Consider the following 19,224-nt stretch of genomic DNA (forward strand, 5'->3'; position numbering starts at 1 on the left):
GGCTGGAGCGCCGGGAGCCGCCGGGGCTGGTCAATAAAGTACCCGGTTCCCGAGGCGTCCGGTATCCCGAGCTAATGCCCGGCTGCCCATGGCCGTTCCGACCGCGTGGGGCCACCTTCTCCATCCCACAGAGCCCCCTGCCCCACGGTGCCCTCAGCCCTTCAATGTACCCATCCCCTCACTGCCCCCGTCCCCATCCCTACTGTGCCCCAGCCCTGCTCACCGCGCACCCCCCCGGACCTGAGCGGAGTTGCCTGGGGAGGGCCGTGGGACGGACGGACACGGGCGCGGGATGGACGGACACGGGCGCGGGGGGGTCCCTGCTTCTCCGTTTATTACCAAGCAGCCTTCGTTTAAAAAAAACAAAACACAAACAGACAGACAGACAGACAGAGGCGACGCGGCGGGGCGGGGGGGGGGGAAGGGGGGAGGGCCGCCCGCCGATTATTCGTTTGGTTCCTGACACCAAAGAGGTTCAAGTAGCCGAAAGATTCAAGTTCACCATAAGGCACTTTAAAGCCATGACGGGGGCCGAGCCCCGCGTCCCCATCACCCCTCCCGGCACCCCATGGCAAGGGACAGAGGTGGGGGCCGGGCAGCGCTGGCGGCAGCAGCGGAGGGGCCGGGAAGGGGTGGTGGGGGGGGGGGAATATATTACATCACTTTTTTAAATATAGATAAACTCTTATTTTAGGCAAATAGTGCCGGTCCCCTGGTCCCCCCCGGGGGGGATGCGCCCGAGAGGGAGGGCATGTGCAAAGGGCAGAGGAGTGGCCGCTGGGGTCCGGCCACCCGGGAGGGGGGGGGTCCCACAGGGCCGCGGTGGTTTATAGAGGGTGGGGGGAGTCGGGTGGGGGCCGGGGCTGCCCCGCACCCGGGCGGGGTCACCCGAATAGTGCAACCAAGAGAAAGCAGCCGGGAGTGCAGGGGCGAGGGGGTCTCGCCGGGGAGGGGCTGCTCGGGGCGGGGAGGGGGGGGGACAAGCGATGCGCAGCGCGGGGCGGGGCCGCCACTGGAAGCGCTCCCCGGTTGGGGGGCGGGGGGGTCGGTCCGTGGGGGCCCCCGACCGGTCCCGGCCCCGCTGATGCTGAGGGGGTTTTGTCCCCGGAGGGTTGGGGGGGTCACCCCGGTCCCGCTTTGCCTCCCCCCCCTACTCCTCGCAGACCCCCGGGGGGGGGGGGTCCCGTGTCCGGCGGTGGGGGAGAAGGCAGCGGGGACCCCCCCCCCGCATTGTGCAAATCGGCCAGGGGTAGTTTCCCCCTTTGCATAACTGGGAATGAACCGTGACGGGATAAACGGGAACAGAACCCGCGGCGGGTACGGCTCGGCTCAGCACCCGCCGCCGCAGCTACCCTACGCCGTCTCCACCTTCACGGCGCCGTCCGGCTGCGGCCCTTCCTCACCCTCCGCCTCCTCTTCCTCTTCCTTGATCCTTCCCGGACCCCAGTAGCGGGCGAGGGAAAGGCGCAGCCCCTCCAGCCGCCCGTTGGACAGGTCGAGGCCGGGGGGACCCACCGGTGGCGGCGGCGGCTCCTCGCGGCGGCGGCGGCGGGTCCGCACCTCGAGGCAGTTCTGGCCCTTGAGGTGCCGCTGGAGGTGGTCGTCCTTGGCGAAAGCCTTGTGGCAGAGGTAGCACTCATAGGGCCGGGCGCCCGTGTGCAGGTGCATGTGGTTCTTCAGGTCGTAGCTGTGCAGGAAGCGGGCGCTGCAGTGCTGGCAGGAGTAGGGCCGCTCGCCCGTGTGCTTGCGCATGTGGATCTTCAACTTGTCGTTCCTGGAAGGGGGGTACAGGCAGACATCGGCACGGGGCAGCCGGCAGCCCCCAGCAGCAGCCACGCGGCTGCAGGGGGGCGGTGCTGGCAGCCAAATGGCAGGGATGGGATGTGGAGCAGGGATGCTCTGCAGAATGCAGGGGTCTGGTGGGGCAGGAGGCAGTGGTGGTGGTGGGCAATGGGTCCCTGTTTTTACCGCACCAGAGATGCAGCCAGGTACAGGTAGAGGATGCTGGCCTGGGTGGCAGGCAGGGCAGGTCATGGAACCATGGAATAGTTTGTGTTGGAAGGGACCTTAAAGCTCATCCAGTCCCAACCCCATGCCATGGACAGGGACACCTTCCACTAGAGCAGATTGCTCCAAGCCCCATCCAACTTGGCCTTGAACACTGCCAGGAATGGGGCAGGCAGTGCCAGCGCCTTCATCCTGACGTTTCCAGCAGCTCTCCAGGAGTGCAGAAGACCCCATGGACCTGCGCTGCCCCATGCCTGGCTGCAGGGAAGGTGTCATGGGGGATGCTCTCTGGTACCCGTCAGGCCGCACCCACCTTGTGAAGCGGACCCCGCAGACCTGGCAGGCGAAGGGCTTCTCCCCCGTGTGCGTGCGCATGTGGCGGGGCAGCTTGCCGGCGCCGTGGATGACCTTGTGGCATACGGGGCACTCCTGGGGCATCTGCGAGCGGCGCTTCCGCACCAGCTTGTCAGGCGTATCCAGCCCCGGCGCCAGCGACTCGTGGTGCAGCGAGCTCAGGTACGCCATCAGGTCGGGGTCAATGGCGTCCTCATCAGAGGCGGCCTCCTCAGGGGACAGGGGAGGCTGGTAGGGGAAGGGGAAGGGATGCGGGGCCAGCTCCTCCTCCTCGGGCAGCTCAAAGCTGTCGTAGGACAGAGGTAGCCCCTCGGGCAGGGGGGGTGAGGGCGGCTGGGGGGGCGGCGGGGGGCTGCTGCAGCCTTCGGCCTCGGCGGGCGGCTCCTCGGCGTGGTTGTTGAGCCGGGCGCCGCGGGTCTGCAGGAACTTGCGGGTCTTCTTGCTGCGGCGTGCGGCGGGGCGCGAGGGCGGCGGGGCCAGGAGCTCACCCTCGGGCAGCGCGGCGAAAGCCTCCAGGTACTGGCGGGCGCGCTCGCAGTCGCCGTCGTCGGGGCCGGGCGCCTCCATGCCGCTGCCCTGCAGGATCTCCACGCAGGCAGCGATCACGCAGGGGATCTCCAGCAGCCGCGCGGCGCGCAGCACCTCGCCCATGTTGGCGCTGCTGATGGTGAGCGTGGCCGTGTAGGCGAACTCCAGCAGTGCGCCCAGCGCCTCCGGCCCGACAAAGTCCAGCTCGCAGACCTCCTGCCCCGGCCCCGGCCCCGCAAAGAGCTTCTTGAAGTAGCGGCTGGAGGCGGCCAGGACGGCGCGGTGGGTGCGATACTCCAGCCCCTGTGTCTTGATGGTGACATCGCAGAGCAGCCCCATCTGCCGCTGCTCATTCAGGCAGCTCAGCAGCTCGCTGCTGTGCTCGGGGAAGGGGATGCCGATGAGGTCATCCTCCGGGCTGGCCATCATCCTCACCTGCGGGAAGGACGGGGATGCTTACTGACCAGCACGGGGACTGGCCGAGAGACGGCGCTCGGAGGAAACGCCGCCACGGCGGAAGCATTGGCCCCACCGCGAAGCCAGGGTGTGAAGAAACCTCCATTGCTCAGGGCTTGGTGGCGGTGGCACAAGGGACACCAAACCCAGGCACCTTGTGGGGCGCTGGGGGCTGCCCTCACCCCCCACAGCCCATACTAAGGGTGGTGGGCGCACGGCGCCCGCCGCAGCCCCCCACACGCTTCCTCTGCCGGCAGCACCGGGTGCCCGCGCTGCCCCCCCGGCGCCACCACAGCAAAGGGGGAAATCTCAGCGTGGTGCCTTTGAGCGGGCGCCGAGGCGCGGCGCTTCCTGCCCCAGCCCACCCACCTGCGGCCCCCCGGCACGGCCACGGTGCAGCCGCCAGCTCCCGGCAGCACCGTGCTGGGAGCGCGGCCTCACTGGCACCGCGAGGGTGGGTGGCGAGTGCCGGGAAGAGGAGCCTGGCCGGGCTGGGAACGGGGGCCACGTTTCCTGCCACCACAGATTAGGATCAGCACCCGCGCCGCCAGCTCCTGCCCCCGCTCCCGGTGGGGGCCGGGCCCCTTTCCCTCCTGCTTTGCCCCAGCCTGGGGCCGCTCCTCGCCCAGCCAAGCCCTGCCTGCGCCAGCCCGGCCTTTCCCACGCTGCGCTGGCAGGGCTTGGCCTCAGCCACAAACCTGGCACCGCCAGCACTGGCACCGGGGTCCCCATGGAGCTGCGCTGGGAACATGCAGCATCCCCGTGGAGCCGGTGCAAGCAGGCGATGGAGTCTGTGGGAAGAGGGAGCCTGATACTCCCCTGTCCCACAGGCAGGGTACAGGCAGCAGCAGTGGCTCCAGGGCTGCAACCTGGCCTGTAATGCTGTGCCCCTTCATGGGGAATGCCCTCCCTGCTGCCTGGTGCAGCTGAGTGACACTGGGGCTGCTGGGTGATACCTGCCCTGTCTCCCAGACAGTGGGGCTGCTGGTGACACCAGAACTGCCGGGTGACACCAGAACTGCAGGTTGACACCAGAACTGCTGGGTGGCACCGGGGCTGCAGGGTGACACCAGAACTGCAGGGTAGCACTGGGGCCGCAGGGTGACACCAGAACTGCAGGGTGACACCAGAACTGCAGGGTGGCACCGGGGCTGCAGGGTGACACCAGAACTGCTGGGTGACGCCAGAACTGCAGGGTAGCACTGGGGCCGCAGGGTGACACCAGAACTGCTGGGTGACACCAGAACTGCAGGGTAGCACTGGGGCCGCAGGGTGACACCAGAACTGCAGGGTGACACCAGAACTGCAGGGTGGCACCGGGGCTGCAAGGTGACACCAGAACTGCAGGGTTACACCAGAACTGCTGGGTGACACCGGGGCTGCAGGGTGACACGGGGCTGCAGGGTGACAGCAGAACTGCTGGGTGACACCAGAACTGCTGGGTGGCACCGGGGCTGCTGGGTGACACCAGAACTGCAGGGTGGCACCGGGGCCGTAGGGTGACACCGGGCTGCAGGGTGGCACCGGGCTGCAGGGTGGCACCGGGGCTGCAGGGTGACACCAGAACTGCAGGGTGACACCAGAACTGCAGGGTGGCACGGGGGCCGCAGGGTGACACCGGGCTGCAGGTCTGTCCTGCCTGCACCCTGGCAAAGGCAGGGGCAGGCGCACAGCACCATGCCCGGCTAGGGGCGCTGCCGGCTCCGTGCCGTGTCACGCGGAGCCGATGTAGGAGTGGACATCGCCGCGCCAGACCCACCCGAGCCCCGCCGCCCTGCGCCGGCCGCGCCAAGCCGCTCCGTGCCGCCGGCGGCCGCGGGGGACGTGCCCCCTCTTGCCCGCGGAGGGGCGGCGCGGCCGCGGCCCCCGGCACAGGGGCCCATCCCCGCGCCGGCCGCTCCCTGCGCTTGGGCGGCCGCCAGCTGGGGCTGCCTCGGCAGGCGGCTGGGAACGGCCCCGGAGCAACCGGCTGCGAAGCCGCCCCAGCCGCTGCCGAGCAGGCCCGACCGGCAGGGCAGGCAGCAGCCGCCCCTGAAACTGGGAGCCGGGCAGCGCCGACCGCCCGGGCTGCGGGCGCTGGCGCCAGGCGCTCCACGGCTGCCCCAGCGCCTGGCAGGAGCCCGTGGCGCCGCCGGCCGGGGTCCCTGCTGCGGCGGGGGCGAGCGGATTAGGGGTGATTAAACCATCAGGGCCCTGGGAGCCAACAGGCAGCGACAGCCCCCGGTGGGATTAGGCAGGATTAGCAGCGGGGGCAGGATTAGGGGAGGTGAGCGCCCTGAGACATGCCTGGGGCAGTGGGGACGCGGTGCCCATGGGGGCGGCCCTGAGCACTTCGGACCCCAAAGGTGGTTGCAGGTGATGGTCCCATGATGGGTGGCGTCCATCTCCTCCTCCAGCTAAAGACCAGTGTCAGCGGGATGGATCCCCTGGTCCTCCACAGCACCCTCAGCCCCCTGAGACTCCTGGCACAGGGATGATGGTGCCACCAGCATGTGCCCACCTTGGAGCTCCCACACCCGGGGTCCCTGAGCCCAGCATCGCAGCCTAAGCGCCATCCATACTCACAGGATGGGCACAGCCACCCGCCTCACCATGTCACCGTGCAGGTGGGAGCAGCCTGAGCACTGCCGGTGCCGCGGAACCCGTCGTGGCGCAGGCCCAGCACAGCCCAGTGAGGAGCTGGGACCCCCGAACGCAGCCGTGGGGCCATGGACAAGGGCACAGGGCTGGCGCGGGGCGGGGGCGAGGCAGCGGCAGGAGGGGGATTTTCCATCGCCCCAAACCGCCTCCTTCGCCAACACCCCCACCCACCGCGCATCCTCCCCGCTGGAGAAGTCACATGCTGAGCGGGTGCTGCCATCAAGGAGATTACAGCGGCGATAAGGAAACGGGGGGGGACGAGGTGTGAGGCTGCCAGAGACACCCCTGGCCCCCAGTGCTGTGCCGGAGCCTATGGTGCAGGAGGCATGGGCCGGGGAGGGGGCTGGCGGCGATGCCGGGGCCCCCGCCGCACCGGGGCTGTCTCGGTTACGTCAATGCCTGCGGCTGGGCCCATCTCAGCTGCGGCAGCCACACGGGGCCGAGGAAAGGGGGGGTCGCTCCCCAAGCAGAGCCGGTTCTCGTGCCGGGGCGGGTGGCAGCAGGAACAATGCCTGCCCAGGTCACCCTGACACCGCGCTGCCTGGCACAACCATGGCCAGCCCCATTCATCTGCCAGCTCCCCCGGCCATGGGGGTCTGGCTGCCCTGGCACAGCCACATGCAGCAGGGTGGGGGTCTGGCCCTGAAGAGAACTGTGTGAGAACTGGCTCCATCCAATGCTGCCGAGCCCGGATGACACTCTGCATGCCGGCACAGTGCCAGCTGCTGCCACCAGCTTTGGCTGGGGATGGTGGGGGTGCCTTGGGCTCCCCCCATCTGCTCCCCCATGGGGAAGGGGTCCCAGTGAGCACAGCCCCCACCCTGGCTGCTGCCAAGCACTTTCAGTCACAGGAGTCACAAACGCTGTCGAGGGACTTCACAGCCGCACTGGGGAGAATGAGTCACCCAGGAAGGGGAGCGCAGCGCCAGGCATGGACCTGGCCCTGGCCCCTCATCCCACAATGGCCCCTGCATACTTAGGGAGCCAGAAAGGGGTCTGGGACCTGCATCCCCCCTGCCTCGGCCCACACTGTCCTGCCTGAAGCCAGTGGGGAGTGGCAGTGGTGCCGGTGCCAGCTGCCGTGGTGTGGGGGGGTAGCATGGCGAGGGGCTGTGCACCCCCTCTGCCCACCCAGCAGCAGGCTGGGGTCCAGCTGGGCTGGTGGCCCCATGGTGGGCAAACGCCAGGGTCCGTGCGGGTGCTGGAGGGATGGTGCCAGGGGAAGCAAACGGCTCTTTGAAGAAAGAAGAAAACAGCGAGCAGAGACGAAAGGAAATGGTTTGAAGAGAGGAGGATAAACAGAGCCCCCAGCCCCACCCTGGACCCCCACTACCGCCACGCTCCTCATGCCCACAGTGCCACCAGGGCAGCTTCTAGGCCCCTGGCACCACCAGCCCTGCATGGGCACAGCCTCCATAGGCACTGAGGAGGGGTCTGAGTGCCACGGCCTAGCTCCTGCGGCCCGGTGCCAGGATGCCGGGGTGGAGGCTGGGCAAGGGCAGCAGCCACAGTGCCAGCACCTGCAGCAGGGAGCAGCCCAGCTGAGCTCCCACACCAGCTCCCTGCCCACCGGCTCCACGATGGCACCATGGCCCCATCCCAGCACCACAGCCCCCTCCCGCTGCCGTCCCCACCACCCATCCCAGGCGCATCCAGCTCCTGGCATCACCACCGCAGGGTGTGGGCCCTGCTCTGCTGGGCTGCGGTGACCTGGACCTCGCCATCCATCCCGTCCCATCCCGTCCCATCCCGTCCCACTGGCAGCGAGGGCGGTGCAGGGTGCAGGCGACGCCAACATCCCGGCAGCCTTCTGCCGGTGCCAAGGCAGCTCTGCCCGGCCCTCCCTGCTGCCGGTGGTACCACGCCGTGTCCCCACCGCCCCGGCACCTTTGTGACCGCGCTGTCCAGTGGTGCCGGGTGGGCAGAGGGCTCACCTGGCAGGGGTCCTGGCAGGGCTCGGCACCGTGCCGCGGCCGGGTTGGCGGCGCGAGCGGCAGGGAGGGGAAGGCCGGGTGCTGTGTGAACTTGGCCCCGCTCCCCGCTGCACTTGAGCGCAGGATCCCACCTCAAAAGGAGTCGACGCCCACACCCCGGGTCACGCACCTCCCAGCCCCGCTTCCCAGAACACACACGGCATTAACCCTTCACGGCCGGCGCCGTGCCGTGGGTCCCAACCCGGAACCAGGCAGGGGGCATCCCCGGGCCCCTTCCCGCGGGAGGAAAGCCCCAGCACCGGGAGCACCGGCACCTGGTGCCTCGAGCATCCCCTCTCCGCCGCCCGCATCGCTGTCCCGACGCCTGCCAGGCCCCCCACGCCAAGGCGTCAATGGGCGCTGGCCCTCCCGCCGCCCCAAGGAAGGGCGCTGGGTGCTGGGTGCTGGCCGATGGCTGCGGCTGGCCCGGCCAAGGCAGGAGGGCGCCTGCGCTTGGCGGGAGCAGGGCTGCCACCACAGGGTTGGGCTTGGTCCGGCGTGCCGGGGCCTGCCCAGCGGGCCCCGGAGCCAGCCCCCGGCCCTGCCGATGCACGTCCTGCTCTGCCCCCGGAGCAGGTCCCCACTGTCCCACAGGGGATGCTGTGACCGTGGGGAGGGGGGATTCTGGTCCTGCTTGGCCCCCTGTGCCAGGGCACCCACGGGCCCCTCGTGCCCCCACAGCCCCCAGGGGCCGGCTGCAGGTTCGCGCAATCCCCCCCCCCCCCATAATTACACCCTCTGCATCCCCAGCTAAACAGCAATTAGCAGCGCAGGGAGCGCTCCCCACACCCCACCGCCAGCATCCAGAATCCGCCCTGGCCACCCACACCAGCATGGCCAGTGCCGTGCCAGGGCCCTGCCGTGGGGCTGCCCCCAGAAAGGGGAAGAGCCACACAGCAGGCAGGGAGGGGGCCTCCAGCCCCAGCAACACTTGTGGAATGAGCCGGGTTGTGCAAGAGCCCGACCATACGAGCGGGCAGAGAGGATGGCAGAGGGGCACTGCCCGTGACCGCGCATCGCCCATGCAGGGCAGCTCGTCCCCTGCCACTGCGGTTCAGGGGCTGTGGTGCTGCGGGTCATCATGAGGCAGGGAGAGCAGACACCGTGTGGCCATGGAGCAGCGCTGGTGCAGGCAGTGGTGGTGCAGGCAGCATGGGGCTTGGGAGCAGGGATGCTGCAGCCTTGCCCATCACACGTCCACGATGCCTGAAGGCCCCATCGGGGAGCACAGCTCAGGGGCAGCATCCCAGGTGGGACGAAGGGGAGGGATGCAGCACCCTGCTGCCAACCCTCTGCCTGCCCTTTGCTCCCCATAAAGGAGGGGAATGGCGCCAGCCCCCCCGGCGAGGTGTGCCTGGTGCTAAGGGCGGGAGATAAGGTGGGCGAGGCGGGCAGGGAGGGGCACGGATGGGCACGGCATGGGCACGCAGCCTGACTCAGGGTTCCCGCTGGTGGCCAGGCCCCGCTGGGTGACTCACCACGGCCCCCCCACCCTGGGGGTGTTGCAACCGCTCATGTGCCGACCACAAACTGCTGCTTGCCCCGGCTGGGGGGCACCAAGCGGTGCCCACCCATAAGGGACCAGGCGGTGGAGGTGCTGGCCTCTGGGTAGGATGGGCTGACCTTCATCCATGCTCCTCCATGCTCAGCCCCTGCCTTGGGCAGAGGCACCTTGACCACTGTCACCACTGATGCGACACGAGCTCCAGCAGCATCCTAGCTCCTACATGGCACCAGCCCCACTCCTGACAGTAGGATGCTGTCCAGCCATGGGCATCCCCATCCCCTGCACCACATCCTGACACGGGAAACCCCGTCCTGCCAGGACAGCGGGTCCTACAGCCACCTGCTTACCCATGGGTGGCCAGGACAGATGTGGCCAAGGGCATGTGGCCTCTGAGGATCACCCATGGGCTCCCTGCTGCGAGCATCACCCACTGCAAGAGGCCGCTCGAGGCCAGACACGGGCTGCCCCCAGCTGCTCCCTCATGGGCCTACAGACAGGAGCAGGCAGGGGGAAGGAAGCAAGGAAAGAAGGAAGGAAGCAAGCAAGGAAGGGGTTGTTGAAATGGAACCTGGGAACAGGGGGAACAGGAAGGAGATGGTCAATAGCAAACCCCATGTTTGATCACCACAGCACAGGGTGAAACCCATTCGAGGTACCCCAGCAGTCAGGGCTGCAGTCGAGGTGGGACGTGTCCAGTGCCCAGCCAGTGCCCAGCCTACCCCTGACAGCAGCAAGAGGGGCCCGGTGGAGCCAGGCCCCGGCTCGCACAGCCCGGCCTGGCCAGGACCTCACTGGGACGGGGCAAGGCTCTGCTAGCGGCGGCAGCGGGACGAGGCTCTGAGCTCCCAGCCTGGGACCGACAGCGCTGCCCGCGGCGGGTCCCATGCACAGACCCCAGGGTGAACCGGCTCTGGTGCTCTCCCTGCAGCGCACGGTCACGGGAGCCCCTTGGAGAGCAGCCAGGCCCCCAATTCCGCCGCTCTGCACAGCCCCGGGGGAGCCCCCAGGCTGGCGGCATCTCCTCCCCACCGAGAGGTCCCTGTCCCGGCAGCTCCCGGAGGCTGAGCGCCGGCAGCCGGCACCGGCCGGGTCCCGGGGCTCACTCCGGGCTGCGGGGCGGCGCTGGCCCCGGTGGGGTCACCCGGCAAGGACAGTGCCAACCCACAGCCCCCCCCTCCACACCCCTCGAAATAGCCCGGCTTCCGCCCCCAGAGCGCTGCCTGCTGCCAGCTCCCGCTGCCCACGGCTGATCCCAGGGGAGCGCGGGGGGGGGGGGGGGGGGGGGGGGGGGCGGCTCTAATCCCCCCCGAGCCCACGTAGCGCTGCCAGCGGGGCTGTGCCCGGCACGGCTCGACCCACGCAGCACCGCGAGCAGGACCACAGAAAGCCCCGTGCCGTGAGAGGGCGAAGCCGGACGTGGAGCGCCCCTGCGGCACATGGGGCTGCCCCCGGCCCCGAGCCCCGCCAGGATGTTTGTCCCCACCGCGCTGGCTCACTCTGCACAGCCCAGACGAGACGGGAATCCCCTTCCCCTCCCCTTCTTGGGACAGAAGCGGAGCATCCTCCTGCCCATCTTCACCGCAGCCCCCTGCGATACCCGTGGGAGGGGAACTGAAGCAAACCTGCCGAGGTGCCACCGTGCCCACCGTGTGCCAGCCAGCGCGGCCACGCTCCCCAGTCCGCCAGTGGCCAGCATCCAGGGCAGGCAGCGCTGGTACCCACCCTGCCCTGGACCCAGCATCCGGTGCCAGGACCCCCACTCACCGCCCCGTCCAGCCGCTGCCCATGGGGCCTGGGGACATGGCAGGGACAGCCGGGGCAGAGCAGAGCTCACAGTGCAGCCAAGGCTGCCGGGAGAGGCCAGCGCTCGCCTGACCTACTTCTCCTTCCGCATCACCTGCTTTCATTTTCCCTCGCCATGGCTTGTCCCCCCGCCCGCATACGCTCCCCCCCCCGAGCCACGCCACCGGCCCCTGGGGTGCCGGGGCCCCCCGGGCAGCGAGCACCTGAACTGCCCATCCATCCCCGGGCACGGGGCACGGCCACGCACCGGCCGCGCTGAAGGTCACCGGCACCGGCTGCTTCCCCCGCTGCCTGCGCGGCCACCCGAGCGTCATCTCCCTGGCACGAAGCGAGTTGGACGGGTCTCAGCCCAGCCCCTCGCTGGGTCCTCCGCTTGCCCCGGGGCTCTCTGGGGTGTGGACAAGCAGCTCCCGGGGCACGGCGGGGACGCGGGGAGCCGGGCGGGCGCCAGCACCCCCCTCCAGACGGGGCGGGCTCCCCCCAGCAGCTCCCGAGGTGGGGTTACCATGGGAAGGCGGCGGCGCAGGGGGAGCGCGGGCTCCCGGGGGCTCCCGCCAGCGGCCGCGCTGCCAGGAGAGATTTCTCCGTGGTTTCATCATCCCCCGCCCGCCCCGGAGGAGAAGCTCCTGCTCCGCGCACGGGGCAGCGGCCGCCCCTCGAGGGCCGGGGAGCGGGGGGTCCTGCGGGCCCCGCACCCCTCGCTGCGCCCGCGGCCCCCCCCCCGCCATGCTCGGACCCGTCGCGCTCGTGCCACGTGTGCACCGAGGGTGCACAGCACCAGCTGGCAGAGCCGCGCTGCCACGGCCTCGGGCTCAGCACCACGGCCATGCCACGCCGGGCCCTGGCCGGGGGTCTCAGAGGGTCCCCAGAACCCACCATTGATGTCTCCCCCCCCGGGTCACCTCCCTGGGCCCGTTCACTCTCTCTGCGTCCCTGTCCTCAGTGAGGGCACCCCAGCCCCGACGCCCCACACCCTCCCCTGCCCCACAGCTTCCCCTTCTCCACGCACACGCTTCAAGTTCCTGAGCCAAACCCCTCCCTTGGCGCCCAGCGCCGGCATCACCGCCGAGGCCTCGAGCTGCCAGCAGCTGCCGTGTGCCAGTGCCAGGGGACCCCATCCCCACCCCCCAGCCTGGCTCTGGCGGGGGACACAGACACACCAAGACTCACCCCAGGCCAAACCTGGCACTGAGTCCTCTTGCCTGGCAAAAGCCACCCTGGGTCAAGGGCGGCTGTGGCCCAAGACGCAGCTCTGCACCGGCGTGGGCCGCGGCAGGAGGGTAAATACCGCACCCCGCCTCGGGCAAACAGCCGGCCGGGGGGGGACAAGCACAGCAGCTCCGTGTGCGCGGGGCAGAGTCCACCGGTGCTCGGCGGGTGCCACTGAGGCACCGGGTCCGACGGGCACCCCCGTGGTGGTCCCTGACCAACGGCCAGCAGCCAGGCACCCACCACCGCTGCCAGCACACCAGGCCCAGCAGGTCACCAGCATGGCGCAGGGTGCCAGGACATGGAGACCCCCACCCTCCGCTCACATCTCTATCGGCACCGGCGCAGTGGGGCTGGCTCCCGAGCTGCCTCCCCGCCGCACCGGTGCTGCCGCTGCCCGGTGCACATGGGGATGCGGCTAAGCTTCTTCATGGGGCCAGGAAGGGCGGGGGGATGGCGGCAGCACCTGCTCACCTATGGGGTGAGTGCAATGGGGACCGCGGCTGAAGGGCAGCACCGGAGCCGGCGGGGATCGACCGGTGTCACCAGTTTCCCGCAGCCCCGTCCGGAGGAACCGGGAAGACCCCACGCGCGGCCCCCCTCCACCCCACGGGCGACGTGACCACCGGCTCCAGCGCGGAGCAGCGGGCGGGAGCTCCGCACCCCGCCGGCAGCATCCCGGCCCCACGCGACTCACCGCAACCGGGCTGCGATCAAGCGGTCGCCGCACCGGCAGCGGTACCGGTCGGTCGTTGTCCGCGCAGCCCCCGCCGGTCAGGTCCGTTCCGCTCCCACCCGCGCCGCTCACCTGCGCGCCCCGCCCGAGCTGCGGGACGGTCCCGGGGCCGCGGCCCCGCCTCCGCCTTCACCTGCCGCCGCCGCGCCCCGCCCGCGCCCCCCCCCCCGCCGCCGCCGCCGCCGCCGGGGCTCCAGGAAGCGCCCGCCCCGCTCCGCTCATTGGGCAGCGCGCCGGCGGTCCGGCCTCCCATTGGCGGGGAGGGCCGCCCATCAGCCCCGCCACACCCCCCCCCCCCGGAGGGCGGGGGCCACGCGGGCTCCCCCCGGGGAACGGGGAGCGCTTGGGGGGGGGGGGGGGGCATGGGAAGAGCTGAGTCAGAGCCGGGGGACGGCGGCGATCACCGGGCCCGGCGCCGGGACTGGGGGGGGTGGGGGTGGGAGGGCAGCACCGGACCCCCGCCGCCTCGCCCGGTGCCAGGCGCCGAGCCCCGCTGCCGGCCCGCCCCGCTCCGCTCCGCCCCGTGGGCACGGGGGGCGGGAACCGGGCCCGGGAGAGCCGGGCACCGTGCGGGGAGAGCCGGGCACGGAGCGCAGGCAGCGGGGTGCGAGGGGCGCGGCGGGGCCTCCCCCGCTCCCGGCGGCGCTGGGCAGGGCGCGGCGGCAGCGGCCCCCCCCCGAGCGGCCCCTCCGCAGGTGCCGGGGCGGGGACCCCGTGTAACCTGTTTGGCCGCCGCCGGCCCCCGGGAGGCGGCGGGGCCCGGCCCGGCCCGGCGCTCACCTCGGCTCACCCCGGCCCCCCTCCCCCCGGCTCCTTCTGACTCAGAGCCCGGCCGCTGCCCGGCGCTGGCGGAAAGTGTGAGGAGCCGGAGCCGCCGCCGCGGGCTGCCAAGGCAAACACCGCCCCGCGCAGACGTTATGTCAGCCGGGCCGCGCCGGGGGCACCGATACGCCACCGGTCTCCCCGCCCAGCTCTCCGCCCGCCGGGGCCCGGTACCGGGTACCTGCCGCCGTGCCTCGGTCCACCTGCCTCACCGCACCCCCCCACCTGCATCCCCATCCGCCCGCCCGCATACCCTGCCCGGACCCGTACCCACCCGCCCTGCCCGGGGCTCCCGCAGCGGGAAACAGGGAAGAGTGGAGAAACCCGCGGAAAACCCGCTCCACCCTCCCGGCCCCACCGCCCCCCGGCCCGGACCCGGTGCCCCCGCCGCTCCCCGCAGCCGCTGCCGGAGTTGTCGGTGCTCTCCCGGGGGCCGCCGCCCGCTGCCCCGCAGGGCTCCCGAACTCACCTCCTGCCCGCGGGTCGCGGAGGGGCCGGTGCCGGACGGGGGCCGCGGGCCCGTGTCAGCCGGGCCGGCGGCGTGGCAGGAAGGACCGGGCGGTCATCGCGGCCCGGGCGCGGCCGCCTGCAGAGGGCACTGCCGGTCCCGGAGCCGGGCCCCGCAGGCGGCGAGCGCGGCCCCGCGCGGCACGGACGCGCCCGGCGACACCAAAGGGGTCTTTGGTGCCGGTGGCACCGTTTATTTGGGCTATAAATACCGGAATGTCCCGGACCGGCCACAGCACCCGCCCCGCACCCGTCAGCTGTGCTCACCTGCCCCACAACCTACTACACACCCATCCAGCTGTGCTCACCTGCCCCACAACCTACCACACACCATCCAGCTGTGCTCACCTGCCCCACAACCTACCACACACCATCCAGCTGTGCTCACCTGCCCCACAACCTACCACACACCCATCCAGCTGTGATCACCTGCCTAATGCACACCCATCCAGCTGTGCTCACCTGCCCCACAACCTACCACACACCATCCAGCTGTGCTCACCTGCCCCACAGCCTACCACACACCATCCAGCTGTGCTCACCTGCCCCACAACCTACTACACACCCATCCAGCTGTGATCACCTGCCTAATGCACACCCATCCAGCTGTGCTCACCTGCCCCACAACCTACCACACACCATCCAGCTGTGCTCACCTGCCCCACAACCTACTACACACCCATCCAGCTGTGATCACCTGCCTAATGCACACCCATCCAGCTGTGCTCACCTGCCCCACAGCCTACCACACACCCATCCAGCTGTGATCACCTGCCTAATGCACACCCATCCAGCTGTGCTCACCTGCCCCACAGCCTACCACACACCCATCCAGCTGTGATCACCTGCCTAATGCACACCCATCCAGCTGTGCTCACCTGCCCCACAACCTACCACTCACCCATCCAGCTGTGCTCACCTGCCCCACAACCTAATGCACACCCATCCAGCTGTGCTCACCTGCCCCACAGCCTACCACACACCATCCAGCTGTGCTCACCTGCCCCACAACCTAATGCACACCCATCCAGCTGTGCTCGCCTGCCTAATGCACACCCATCCAGCTGTGCTCACCTGCCCCACAGCCTACCACACACCATCCAGCTGTGCTCACCTGCCCCACAACCTACCACTCACCCATCCAGCTGTGCTCACCTGCCCCACAACCTAATGCACACCCATCCAGCTGTGCTCACCTGCCCCACAACCTACCACACACCATCCAGCTGTGCTCACCTGCCCCACAGCCTGCCCCACACCCATCCAGCTCTGCTCACTTGCCCCACAACCTGCCTCACACCACCCAGCTGTGCCCCTGTTGCCTGCCTCGGCCCTGGCCCTCCCTTCCACTGCTCTTGCCTCTGTCCTATTTCCCTCTCCTCCTGCAGCCCCCGGTTCCTGCCATTCTGTGTTGCCACTCCCACCCCCGGGGGGGGCACGGAGGGGGGGGCTCCTGCCTCGAGCTTTGCTATTTTTTTTACAAAATTAATATAAATTAAAATAAATTTAACCATTAAAATAAAATAAAAAAGGGAGAAAGAGATTAAATAGTGCCCTGTGCCAATGAGAGCTCTGTGGCTGGGCAGCGGGGGCCAGGCACTCCAGGCACTGGCTCCCCCCACCCCGAGGCTGGAGCAGAGGGTGCCCTGGGCCAGGACAGCCTCACTGCAGGGAGAGGCTGGGGGGCAGTGGGGGGGCCCCAGCTCATGTCCCCCTTTGCAAACCGCTTTCGGGGGGTCTCCCTGGCAGCCCACCGCCCACTGCAGCCCCTCAGCGTGGCCGGTTCAGCAGGACCTCGAGCCAGCAGGGGCAGGAGGTGATGAACTGCCGGGAGTAGCAGGGCCCCCAGCCCTTGGCAAAGCTGATGCGGACGCTGTGGGGGTCACAGGGGCCCTCCCCAGGGACCCGCCGGCCCCCGCCCCCCCCCACGCGCTCGTAGTCGAACACCTTGGCCGAGTAACCGGGCAGCACCTTGAGGACGGGGAGCCCGCGGGCGCCAGGGGGACCCAGGGTAGGCGAGCTGACGAAGATGGGGTGCTCGCTGCGGTTGTAGGCCCACACGCCCCCTGGCTCCCGGCTCAGCAGCAGCCCCCGGCCGATCTTGCCCCGCGCCCGCCGCACGGCCCGGCTGCGGTGAGCGGCCGGTAACTGCCCCAGGCAGAAGCCGCTGCCCCGCGGCAGCTCGCAGAACACGTTCACCGAAGCCTCGTGCACGGCGTAGAGGCGCCCCACGCGCGTACGGTGCTCCCAGTAAGCCAGCTTGCACCAGCAGCCGTCCTTAATAGTGCTCCGTGAGAGGCTGGTGTCTGGTGGGAAGGAGAGCATCACCATCACCATCGGGCAGAGACACCCATGGGCGAGCCGTGCGGCTGGAGGAACCGAAGGGAGAGGGTCCGGGGGGTCCATGCTCCCATGGTCCCCACCGGAGCTGTGGCAGTGGGTGGATGGATGGACACGGCCTCGCAGGGATGCTCCAGGGCAGGCTCTGCCACCGGGGCGGGGGGCACCGCTGATGCCAGCGCACGGGGCCAGCCTGTCCCTGGCCGCAGTCCCCCGGGAGCACGGTGAGGGGGATCCCCGTGCGTGAGGAAGGCGCGGCCCCGGCTCCCGGTGCCGGTGGCCGGCGGCCAGGCTGGAGCTGCGGCCGTGTGCGTCAAGGCGCATTGTGTGCGTCCCCGCGGGCAGCGCTTCCTCCGGCACCGAGCCCGCCGGCGCCAGAAATAACAGGAGCCGCGGTGGGGGGGGCCCCGGCAGGAACCCCTCGTCCTGCGCCAGAGCCTTTTCCTCCCAGCGGGAGCGGCTGCCGGCCCCGCTCCCCAGGTCCCAGGCTCCGTGTGCCCCACCGGAGCCGGAGGGGGGGATACTGCCCCGTGTCCGTGGGGCAAAGCGGGGGGGGGGGGGGAATCAAGCAGCCCGTGCCGGGACCCTCTTACCACGCCAGTGGCCACCATCGTAGCTGAACTCCAGGAGCTGGGTGCCGGGGAACGGCGTCTCATCCGGCCAGGAGGGACAACAGGACACCTTCGAGTAGGGGGGCGGCGGGGTCTCTGGGGGAGAGAAGGGGACGAGGGGCTGGGACGTGCATCCTGCACCCCGCCAGAGCCCGGAGCCCCCCCCACCGGCAGCACCCGGCCGCGGGCAGCACTCACCGGGCACAGCCAAGCGGCTGAAGTGATGCGGGTTGCAGCAGAGCGCGGCCACGTCCCCGCAGCCCCCCCGGCCCCCGGCGCAGTAGCAGAGGTGCTTGAGCTCATGGGGCTGCCGCAGGTCGGGCCAGCGGTAGAGGCGGCAGAGCAGGACCTGGGGGGGCAGTGCCTGCTTCACCCCCCCCCGAGACTCCCCCCGCGGCGCCCACACGCAGCCGGACTCGCAGGCCCCCCGGCTCTCCACCGCCTGCACCAGCAGCTCCAGCTCCTCATCCTTCAGCTTCTTGAACAGGGCATGAGCCGCCGGTTTGAGCGCACCGGGGCCGTCCTCGGGGCCGGCGGCCGCGCAGCGCTGCCGCCACAGCCGCCTCACCAGCGCGGCGCGGCGTGAGCGGAACATGGGGGCCGCTGCGGGACGGGGACAAGCGTCACCTGGAGTCGGTTCCCCGCAGTGACCGCCCTGCCCCGTCCCCACAGACCCCGAGGACACAGCGCTGGCCCTGGGGGACGGTGTCCCCAAAGGCCCTGTGGGGATGTGACCCCAAAACCGATCCCCGGGGCAGGGGAGCCCACCCGTGGCGAGGGCAGGGGTCTGTGTGTGTCCCCCCCCCCCACCGGACTGGGACAGGGTCCCTAGGGAAGAGGTCCCTGGGATAGGGTCTCTAGGAAAGGGTCCGTGGGGATGGGGTCCCTGGGATGGGGGCCTTGGGAACAGGGTCTCTGGAGATAAGGTCGCTGGGGAAGGGTCTCACTCACGGCACAGCAGATCTGGGTGCGCGGGGATGGGGCTGCCCACGGGGCCGCGCTCTCCGGCTCCGCTCTGCCCGTGCCCCGCCGCTACCCCGGCTTTTTCCTGTGCGGGGACGTTCTCCCCTCCCCCGGACCTCCCCGTCGGGGAACTCATTGATTCGCCCCGTCCCGGCCGGCCCCGGGGCTGAGCCACCGCGGGGCTGGGGCAGGCGCCAGGCGCGTGGGCTCCGGCTCAGGGCCGCGCTGTGGGGGCTGCTGGAGCCAACCTGGCTCCCGGGGGCAGCCGACACCGGTGCTTGGCCACAGCGACCCGGGCAGGGGGGAGCCATGGAGGGCACGGGCCCGGCAGCCCCCAGCCCATATGGGCACAACCTGAGCCCCACTGACACCCAAAGCGGGGTCCCCGCTGCCCCCCAGCCCTCCCCCTGGCCAGGCCCCCCCCAGGGGCGCTGGGCGAGGATGGGAGCCTGCTCTACAACAAAGCCGTTAATGTAAACGGGACCCTTATCCCGCGCCGGGCTGGGCTTCCTGCTCCCAACTTCCCGCCGAGATAAGGGAGGCCGCGCTGGCGCCAGGCACTGCCGCCGGGGCTGGGGCCTGGCTCCGGCACCAAGGGGCACAGGGGGCACGGGGACCCCCTGTGACCCACAGCACAGCCCCACCGGCCGTGACCTCCCTGCAGGTCCGGCCACGCTGGGCCTGTCGGGGACGTTCTGCTCTGTCTGCTTCCCGCTGGCTCTTGGCAGCGCCAGGGCCGGGGCAGGAAAGGGCCTGGAGCAGGGACAA

General features: G+C 70.4%; 2 protein-coding genes across 6 annotated transcripts; both read right to left on the bottom strand.

Moving 5' to 3' along the window:
- Positions 1–418: 418 nt before the first annotated feature.
- Positions 419–14,636, bottom strand: ZBTB7B (zinc finger and BTB domain containing 7B). 5 transcript variants are annotated; one of them, XM_057424130.1, is made up of 3 exons: positions 14,505–14,636; positions 2,321–3,324; positions 419–1,774 (listed from the first exon to the last, which is right to left on the bottom strand). In XM_057424130.1, the coding sequence occupies exons 2-3, from the start codon at positions 3,316–3,318 to the stop codon at positions 1,354–1,356; spliced, it is 1,419 nt and encodes a 472-aa protein (XP_057280113.1). In that variant the 5' UTR covers positions 3,319–3,324; positions 14,505–14,636; the 3' UTR covers positions 419–1,353. The 5 variants fall into 5 exon arrangements, with proteins under 5 accessions (XP_057280113.1, XP_057280114.1, XP_057280115.1 ...); XM_057424131.1 differs by lacking the exon at positions 14,505–14,636 and adding an exon at positions 13,286–13,390; XM_057424132.1 differs by lacking the exon at positions 14,505–14,636 and adding an exon at positions 13,175–13,302.
- Positions 14,637–16,259: 1,623 nt separating this feature from the next.
- LOC130607210 (mothers against decapentaplegic homolog 6-like) lies at positions 16,260–18,153 on the bottom strand. Its single transcript, XM_057424135.1, has 3 exons — positions 17,692–18,153; positions 17,491–17,589; positions 16,260–16,848 (listed from the first exon to the last, which is right to left on the bottom strand). The coding sequence occupies exons 1-3, from the start codon at positions 18,086–18,088 to the stop codon at positions 16,313–16,315; spliced, it is 1,032 nt and encodes a 343-aa protein (XP_057280118.1). The 5' UTR covers positions 18,089–18,153; the 3' UTR covers positions 16,260–16,312.
- Between the last annotated feature and the right edge of the window lie 1,071 nt (positions 18,154–19,224).

Source organism: Pezoporus wallicus, unplaced genomic scaffold (genome assembly GCF_028554395.1).
Source record: "Pezoporus wallicus isolate ANWC-B61680 ecotype Strahan unplaced genomic scaffold, APGP_CSIRO_Pwel_v1 contig_14549, whole genome shotgun sequence".
Lineage (NCBI taxonomy): Eukaryota > Metazoa > Chordata > Aves > Psittaciformes > Psittacidae > Pezoporus > Pezoporus wallicus.

Bases quoted from the DNA above. Each gene is read 5' to 3' on its own strand.
- ZBTB7B (XM_057424130.1), bottom strand. From the start codon at position 3,318: ATGATGGCCAGCCCGGAGGATGACCTCATCGGCATCCCCTTCCCCGAG. The intron at 1,775-2,320 runs GTGGGTGCGGCC...CCCCCCTTCCAG, and splicing joins TGCGGGGTCCGCTTCACAAG to GAACGACAAGTTGAAGATCC.
- LOC130607210 (XM_057424135.1), bottom strand. From the start codon at position 18,088: ATGTTCCGCTCACGCCGCGCCGCGCTGGTGAGGCGGCTGTGGCGGCAG. The intron at 17,590-17,691 runs GTGAGTGCTGCC...TCTCTCCCCCAG, and splicing joins CAGCCGCTTGGCTGTGCCCG to AGACCCCGCCGCCCCCCTAC. The intron at 16,849-17,490 runs GTGGCCACTGGC...CCTTCCCACCAG, and splicing joins CCTGGAGTTCAGCTACGATG to ACACCAGCCTCTCACGGAGC.